This window comes from Xenopus laevis, chromosome 9_10S, assembly GCF_017654675.1.
Source record: "Xenopus laevis strain J_2021 chromosome 9_10S, Xenopus_laevis_v10.1, whole genome shotgun sequence".
Taxonomy (NCBI): domain Eukaryota; kingdom Metazoa; phylum Chordata; class Amphibia; order Anura; family Pipidae; genus Xenopus; species Xenopus laevis.
This window is the reverse complement of record NC_054388.1, coordinates 82,470,444-82,479,675: the sequence shown is the minus strand read 5'-3', so window position 1 is coordinate 82,479,675 and position 9,232 is coordinate 82,470,444. Positions and strand designations below refer to the sequence as shown.

General features: G+C 37.8%; 1 protein-coding gene across 1 annotated transcript in view; it reads right to left on the bottom strand.

The window, feature by feature from the left end:
- Positions 1-4,044: 4,044 nt before the first annotated feature.
- Positions 4,045-9,232, bottom strand: part of mfsd6.S (major facilitator superfamily domain containing 6 S homeolog) — a 33,751-nt gene continuing 28,563 nt past the window's right edge. The window contains exons 5-7 of the mRNA XM_018239035.2: positions 7,989-8,087; positions 7,038-7,318; positions 4,045-6,004 (exon numbers count right to left, since the gene is read on the bottom strand). Of these exons, the coding sequence (XP_018094524.1) occupies positions 5,786-6,004; positions 7,038-7,318; positions 7,989-8,087 (599 nt within the window). The 3' untranslated portion in view covers positions 4,045-5,785. The remainder of the gene's footprint in view (positions 6,005-7,037; positions 7,319-7,988; positions 8,088-9,232) is intronic.

Below are 9,232 nucleotides of genomic sequence, written 5' to 3'. Positions count from 1 at the left end.
TATCTACGTAGACAAGAGCTCTCAAAGCCCCTGAGCTGGTTTTACACCATTTTGTTGCAAGGCCAATTTGACCCTATTAATAATATATGTCAAAAATGGGCACAAGACGTCTCATCGCTGGATAAGGAGGTCTGGGTGGATATACTTAAACAAATTCCAGAAACAAATATATGTATTAAAGATCGTTTTATTCATGTCACATTTGTAAACAGAGTGTACTTGACTCCACACAGACTTGCACGAATTTATATCGGTTATCCTGATGTTTGTCTTAAATGTAATGTCGAAAGTGGTACTTACCTGCATGTATTCTGGGAGTGTCAAAAACTACAGCGATACTGGGTCACCATTCTTGGATATATAAATGGTTCGCTTGGACTGCCAGCAGTGCGAACGCCTGCATTCTGTTTGTTAGGTCATTTTGAGGACTTATCATTATCCCAGGGTGACAGACTATGCCTACAACAGCTCCTACACTACGCCAGGAAAGCCATCTTACTGACCTGGAAAGCACCTGAGCCTCCAACGTTAAGTTTCTGGATAAAGTTGATTGATGACGTCCTTCCAAGGCAAAAGCTGGTTTATGAGGCCCGGGGATGCCCTAGCAAATTTGGGAAAATATGGGGCAGGTGGCTGGCTGACCCACAAACAGACATGGCAGGATGAAAAGGTCTAAAGAAACTATAAATTGTATAGCTCAGTCATATTCATGTACTGGTACCAGGGGAATGCTCTTCAATGTCTTCTAGTTTCTTCTTCTCTCTCTTTCTATTCTATCAATGTTAAAACTCAATAAAGAAAATCTTTAAAAAAAAAAAAATTCAATTTGAGTTTTTTTAAAAAAAATTCTAATTTGTTTTTCAAAATGTATCATGTATTGGCCCTTTAAGAATTCAAATTCGACTATTCGCCACTTTGAACCTGCAGAATTGCTGTTTTAGCCTATGGGGGGGGACGTCCGGGAATCAATTTGGAGTTGTTTGGTGGCATCCTGAAAATCTAGCTTTTTTTTGAATTTCAAATTTAATTTGTTTGTGGGTCGATCCCATTCAGCCGAATTTAAAAAAAATATTCTGATTAGTTATTTTAAATTGAAAATGGAGTTTATAGGAGTTTTTATAAACTCCCATAAACTCTAAATTCCACCCTTGATAAATCTGCCCCTAAATGTAATAAGATAAAAATGTTATCTTTAATTTCAGCCTGTGGGTTAAGAATCTCTCCACTTCAAATAAAACATTTTTAATCGTAGGATAAGACAAGGGGGCAGATTCACTAAAGGGCGAAGTGACTAACGCTGGCAAAAATTCGCCAGCGTGACTTCATTTCGGCACTTCGCCAATTTACTAACGGTAGCTGGCGTAAATTCGCTGGAGTAATTTCGCCAAGGAGATAGATTCTGGCACAACTTCGTACTCTAACACCAGGCGAATTTACGGTCTTGCGAAAGAGCGTTACTACACAAATTCACTACGTTTTTGATTTTACTGACCCTTACCTCTATCGCCAGACTTGCCTTCGCCACCTCAGACCAGGTGAAGTGGAATAGAGTAGATAGGAGTTCCTCAAAAAAAAGTTTAACATTTTTCGAAGTCCCAAAAAACGCTGGGGTTTTTTCCTATTTAAAGGGTGATAGACTGAAAAAGATCGTAAATTTTTTTTCGGGTATCTTCCTTCCCCCCTACATTTGCTAATATATGGCACCTAAACTATACTGTGGGCACATGTGTAGGGAATTATAACAAATTTTATATAATTGTATTAAGGTTTCCTGGCCTTGTGTAGTGTAATGTATTTTCTGCAGCATATACGGCCATTGTACTTTAACTGCACGGCGTATGATAATTAGCCAACGCTAGCGTAACTTCGAACTGCTGAGCGTAATTTCGCCAGCATTCGGTATCCTGTGCGCAACTTCGGATCTTTATGACTTAGCGTTGTCCAGGCGAATTTACGCCTGGCGAAGTGTTGCGATGTGCGCGATGCCATTGCTGGCGAATTTTCGCCTGTTAGTGAGTTTGCCCTTATATATCTAGTTTAAACCATTTTCCTTCAGGAGACTTTAATGGAAAGAGAGGAACTCTTGGGTTCAAAGAAGAATGTTGAGAAGGGTTCAGTAAAAGTTTGGCACTCATGAAAGCATGCAGAAAAAACAATTAAAACCATGGCATGTAAAAAGTATAGCCATGTAAAGATTGAATCTCTGTCTAATGGATTATTATTATCATGTATTTATGAAGCACCAACCTTAGAACTGTGCAGTCATTGGGTACATACATTAAACATAAACATTTCCATTCAAAACCAACCAATAACCGATACAAGAGCGAAAAAGGGGCATTTTAAATGAACTGTAGCTTTAATTAGAATGTACTTTGTATAGTTATTTTTCACCACATATTTTTGTTTGGAGTCTGACAGTAAACTCTCTCCAAGCCCATTGCCTTCTGCATTTGTGTGCCCGAAGATCTAAGATCACTGTAAGAAACTTACCTATGCGGCGGGGTCGCCCACCGCACCATCGGCGGGGACGCCCGCCGCATGGTTCTGGAGCCGGCGCTGGCGCCATCTTGGAATCTAGGGCGCGCGCGGCGCGCCTCTTAAAGGCGCAGGCACGCTGGCGCATTTGCGCCAGCACGTTTTTGACGCCCGTTTGGCGCGAAATTTGTACCTATTTAAGGCCCATTCTGTTTCCCAGCCGGTGCCCGTGATAGAACTTTGTTTCTAAGTGGTTTCTGAGCCTAGTGCATCTGTTCCTGTTATTCTATATCCTGTTTATCCGTGTTTGACCCTGCCTGTATCCTGACTATTCTGAACTCTGTATCCTGACCCTTGCCTGCCTACAACTCTTCCTGTTTAACCCCTTGATTGACAACCCGGTTTGACTTTTGCCTGCCTAACGATTCTGATATCCGCCTGCCTCGACTCTGCCTGTCTGACGATTCTCTTGCCTGCTCCATTTGTACCGTGACCTTCGGCCCAAAAGACTCTGCTAACAGCTGTGCCCCTTTGCCAGCCAGAACACCTCGCCTTAGACCCCTCGTAAAGTCCAGATGGCACCCAAGTAAGCTGAGGGCTCCTCCCGAAGCCCAACGGTGGTCACACTACTGGTGAAGCCGAGCCGAGACCAGGGTGCTTGGCATTTGTTCTGGTATCGGGTGCCGGTCGTAACAATCACAACCCCATTTTTCAAACGTTCTATCATTCTCACACATTTTTTTCCTGCTTGTGTTGTCATCAGAAACAATCCTCCTCACTTGTACCAAATGACTGTAGGGAAGACATTTCTTAACATTATTATGGTGACAACTGGAGCTCAATAAGAAACTGTGTTCGTAAGTCTACTTAAAGTCATACTGACACTAAAAAATAGTATAGAGAATATAAAAAGTTACCTATAGGTACTTAGAATCATTATCCTAATGTATGAAAAAATCTGATACCAGAGCTAGCTCCTTTGATTCATAATTCCAGTGTCTATGCACAAGCCCTCAACTTTAGAAACCCAAAACCATTATGGTACCACCCTCCATGCTTAACTGTTGCTTAACTGTTGCTTTCTAGCATTGTGAATGAATTATCTTGCTCAGCTGGCCACATACAAAAAGTTTCATACATTTAAACTTGGAATCATCAGGTGATAATACCCTTTTCAATGCTGCAGCAGCTAAGTTCGTGTGCTTCTTAAAAACCCTGTTTTTGTTGTGTTATTAGATATTTTTGAGCTTTTACATTACACTCCTTGGCCCGGTTTTCTCTGCTCTAATGAAATAAGACATTCTTATGTGTGAACTCATTCAGCTGTGCATAGCTTGTGCAGTCAATATATCCATAAATACATGGATATATCTTGTGCAGTCAGCCTTCTGTTACACGGGCAAGCGACCCTTATATACTTGTAGTCTCCTCTTATCGTTGAGCTAGTTCTTTTCTGTTCTTGATGCTGTTTGATAGTGTAAAGGAAGGGCCACAGAAAAGGTCAACCATTTAGGTCAATATAGATACAAAAGAAAAGCTAGCATCAAAGTAAGGACAAAAACATGTTGCCTGTTGTATGTGCCTAGTTTCCCATATCAAAATAAAGTACATTTCTTATTACATTTACATTGATTAAACTAAAAGTCAAAAACATTTCATAACTTACATATACAGTACATATTCCTAAAGTCCACTTTGAAATGTAAGGATTGATATTTGACATAAAATGCTAGTATGTTCCAGGATGGTCTGTCTTTATGTGCTGAATCAAGATATTCTATTCAATTAGTATCACTGCTAACTCAAGTTAGGAAAGAGACATTCAAACTTGTTTGCAGCTGCCTCCCTTTGGCTAAATACACTCAAGCATTTTTCTTCTTCTCACAATAACAAGCACCCCCCCCACACACACACACACACTCAGAACGTAGACCTCTTCTTATGCACCAATATTGTTTCAAATTGTTTCAAAGTTCAGTTTTAACTCAATATGAATTTTATGAACTTTGTTTGTGTGTGGGAGGGCGGGGGGTTGTGTGTTTTGCACTTTTGAAATAGCACAATAAATATTTATTGAGAACACAATATAAAATATTTTGTCTTGGGGCTTTATTGTCTTTTTTGGCATCTCTATCAAAAATGACTATAAAGGAGAACTGAACCCTAAAAATATAAATATAATATAGCTAGAAATGGTATATATTATATGCTGAATATATTGAATCAAGCCAAAGGTTTAGTATCTCTATAGTAGTAATGAACCAGGCTTTCCAAGTTGTCACATGAGCTCCTCATCTTGGATTTTGTGCAACATTTCTGCCCTACTTCATTAGTTAAGCTTTACTTCTCCTTTAATGCATAAAGAAATGGTAAGGATGCATTCCAAACCCAACAAAGAAAAATCACATTTAAATAAAAAATGCAAATAAAACAGAACACAGACATTTACGTGTATACCTTCATAACAAATAAGACACATAGCACTGACATTTATTTTGCATTTATCAAGCCTCATATTGCAAATTAAATGGAGGAATACCTTTAAATAGCAGGCAGTATACCCGTGCCCAACACAGGAACAGATGCTCATTAAAGAGAACACCTAGGCAAAAAGATCCACGTGTGGGTTAGCGAGAAATGCACAGTTGCATGTCATTCTCAGCCCTCAAGTGTTCCCTGCAGATGAGTGCTGTACTGCGGATGAGTGCTCTACACTATAGCACAGAGTTAATTTATACAAAGGAACAAATATATTTTTAAAAGAACAGTGCATTTTCTTCTAATTTCAACTAATTGCACAGTCACGCACAAATATAAAGAAAATGCAATAGAAAACAGTTTTGCAATTACGGTAGAACCCTGATGTTGCATTTTTTAGGGGAAAATTTAAAATCATGGAATGAAAAATGCAGTATGCTTTTGTGGTACTGGATAAAAACATCGTAAATCCAGAAAAGAAACTTAAAATCTGCAGGTAAGGAAGTAAAATTGGGGTTCTACTTTATCAAGTTAAATATCCAACCGTTTGGCTAAAATTAGGGGCAAAATCTTGACATACCTGGAATAAAACAAAAACAGATAAGAACAATTTATGAGGCCTTTCCCACCTGCCATATCCAGCAATGCTATATTTTAGTCCAGTTATTGCTTGGATGCTTAGCAAATAAACAATAATGTGATATATTTTTTCCACAAAACTTTAACTTAAATATGGTTCTTGTAAACAATTGAGACAATATATTAAGTTCCATTTTTCCTGCAAGGCCCACAATATATATATATTATAATAATAAAATATATGTTTTTTTTAATGCCCTGTCTCTTCTGCTGGAGACAGAGGAGTATTGTTGTGCGGAAGGCTTGCATCCGTTTGGGTTGGATTTTCATTCTTTTCTGGGCAAGGTGGTTTAATGTGCTCTTGAATATCAGGTGGACCTGTAACATATGGCTGGGCAGCAGACTCTTCATTTCTGGCCAGTTGTGAAGATTGTGTTATTTGAAGATAATTAGGATTCGTGTTATCTTCCTGAACAGAACAAGGAAAATATTAAACATTTTAATTTTGCCAACAAAATGTCAAAACTGTGTAACATTATGTTTATGCATGGGTACATGTGAGAAATTGTGTACCAACAACACAACAAACACACAACCAGACTAAATATATTGTCACCACAATAGAAAATATCATGTGAGCTTGCTTAATATCAAATTACAAAGGTCCATGGCATTATATATATATATATATATATATATATATATATATACTCGGAGCACTTCATTTTCCGAAGTCGCCCGTAATTGCCTCACGAGGAAACTTCGGAAAATCAAGTGCTCCGAGTGCCTGCCCCCAGGCGATTTTCATTTTAGCCGGCGGAAGGCAGATCGGGGAGATTAGTCGCCGCGAAGAAGAGGAGATTTGTCGCCTGGTGACTAATCTCCCCGATTCTGCTGGTGTGGCCAGACCCTTAAACTGTTCATGAGAACCCTCTTATTATTATTAGGATGAAATGTTTTATTCTTTAATCTTGCATAGATCAATAGATCTCTTATCTCGTAGTCGAAGGTCGAAGTAGCCCATTCGATGGTCGAAGTAGCCAAAAAAAAAAACATTCGAAATTCTAAGCTTTTTTTCCTCTATTCCTTCACTCGAGCTAAGTAAATGGGCCCCTAAATAAAAATAATAGGCTGGTTCTGCTTCCAATAAGGATTAATTATATCTTAGTTGTGATCAAGTACAAGGTACGGTTTTATTATTAGAAGAAAAAAGGAAATCTTTTTGAAAAATTTGGATTATTTGATTATAATAGAGTCTATGGGAGACCACCTTCCCGTAATTCGGAGCTTTCTGGATAATGGGTTTCTGGATAATGGATCCAATACCTGTATTAGTAAGATAGTAAGTTGTGTAAATGTGATTTTAAAGGTTAATATTTTGAAATATTACAAGGCAAACACTCATCCTTCTTCATGCTATCTGCAAAACTATGTTTTGTTCTAATCTACTGGCTAACACCATTAAAAACACGTTGCATAGATTTATATAGAACATTTAGTACCTGTAGATGTTGGTTTTCAGAAAACGAACTGTCTTTGCTAAGTGCCACCATTTCTTTGATTTGATAGAAGACAAATACAAGGACAACCCAAGGAGAGGAACTTATGGCCCATGCAGGCCTACTGACATCCTCTTGCTCCTCTTGGTGCTTTGTTTTCTTGGGAGGAAGTTTGGGATGTATAACAGGCATTATATGATCACTCTGCTGTTGGACCAGGTCGATGGTTGCTATCGGAACTGGGCTGGAAGGAACAGGAATTCTTTCAGCCAGCATTGATGCATCTAGAGCAAAAAAAGCAAAGGTAGAAAAGGGTATCTTAGCAAAGACAAGCAATTGTAATGCTTTGTTTACATATATTTTGTGTATATCTCTCCTGTAGACCTCACTCAGGGAAGACAACTGCTACAGAGTCCCCTAGAAATTGTCTCATCCACCATAAAATGTTACACCATAGTAGGGGCCATTTTCTTATTATATTATATGGTCCCTCCCACATATTAATAAAAGTTAAGCTAGAATGCTTTTGCTTTTGCTCTGTGCTAAAAGACTGTCCTAATGCACTGGATGGGAAATAATTTACTAACCTACATGCGGAACAAATCCTCTCATAAAAATTAAATTATGAGTATTCTTAGAGTATTTTGGTAAACTGGCCTGCTTTAGAAGATTTTCATCATTGGCCTATACAATTACAATTATCCAAATATTCAGAAGTACATGCAACAGTGGCATGCTTTTCACATTTTTTTTTTTCATTTACCCTGGTCATGCAGTTATATTCATGGAGGCTAAACTATGGAAACCTGAACCTTCAAAGATGGTTTCAAGTTTATATAAAGTAATACAAAATATGCAATTACATCCATTTATAAATAGAGAACTTCAAATTAAGGTATATTTGTATTTTTGCTACTGTATATAAGTTCTTATAACACAAACCATATTAAGTACCTTCTTCCTTTTGAGATACAGCTATCCACTGTATCAAAGCAAAGAGCAGAAGAATAACAAGACATGCCATTCCTATCCCTCGGAATGTTTCAGCAGCACCTGTGGAATAAAAGTAAACAAAGAGATACATATATAAAAACATAAATGCGTGTGTGTGATCTGGAAGAATGCTACAAGCTATCAAACCCTATATATTGTGACTGTTTCAGTCTAAATGCTTATTTTCTAAGCTAATTAGGGGATAAAATAATATTTATAGTCATATTCCATGCATCTGGTGGCAAAATATTTAAAGAGTGCCAGCATTCATGCATTCATTCATTCGTTCATTTAAATGTAAAACATTTATTCCCACTCCTCCTGGCAGTCAAAGTGTTATATTTATACCATTTAAATAGATGTGTTAGCAGGTATGTTTATGAAGTCAAAGCCTGAAAGGGTATGTATATGTAAAATTCCTGATACATAATAAAATGCTAAAGGGAGAATCTCTGCAACAAATAGGCCTTTCTGCAGAGATTGCCAGCTATGAATGTCAGGGATGGTTGTTAATAAGTGTGATCCATTCTGACAATATGTAAGGGTTAGGACTCATCAGTTCTATATATATTGTATATATTTTTGCATAGAAAATGAACTGATCTTAAAAAATTCCTAGAGGCCTATTTATCATGCTGGAGAAAAACATAACTGATGATGTTGCCCATAACAACCAATCATCAATTAGATTTCAACAGTCACCTGCAAGTTATAAAACAAATGCAAAGATCTGATTAGTTGCTATGGACAACATCACAGCTGATGGGTTTTTTCCACTATTTTCCATGGCATCATAAATAGGCCCCCTAGTGTGCTTCCAGGGACTAGTTCCTCCACCAATTCTATAAAACACACTTCTGGGGACTTAATTCCAGGGAGGTCTAGCTGATCAGCTAAGTAGTGGATGATATCAGTTCAATACCTATCAATATTGGCACATTCCAAGACCAGGAATGAAACCTGTATTAATGCTGTGGCACATGGGGTATTTCGGCTTCCTAGTTTTCACCATACTTTTAGCCTAATTTATGTAATATAGACTTGATGAATAATCTTAAACTGAATCAACCTGTCATGTATTGAGACAAGAAAATGATATAGATTAATGTTTGCTTCACCCCAATGTTCTTTATCCAACTGCAGAAATATACATTTATGTGTAAAATGGGAAGGTGACATATAGAATCTGCCCTATAATAGTGAGG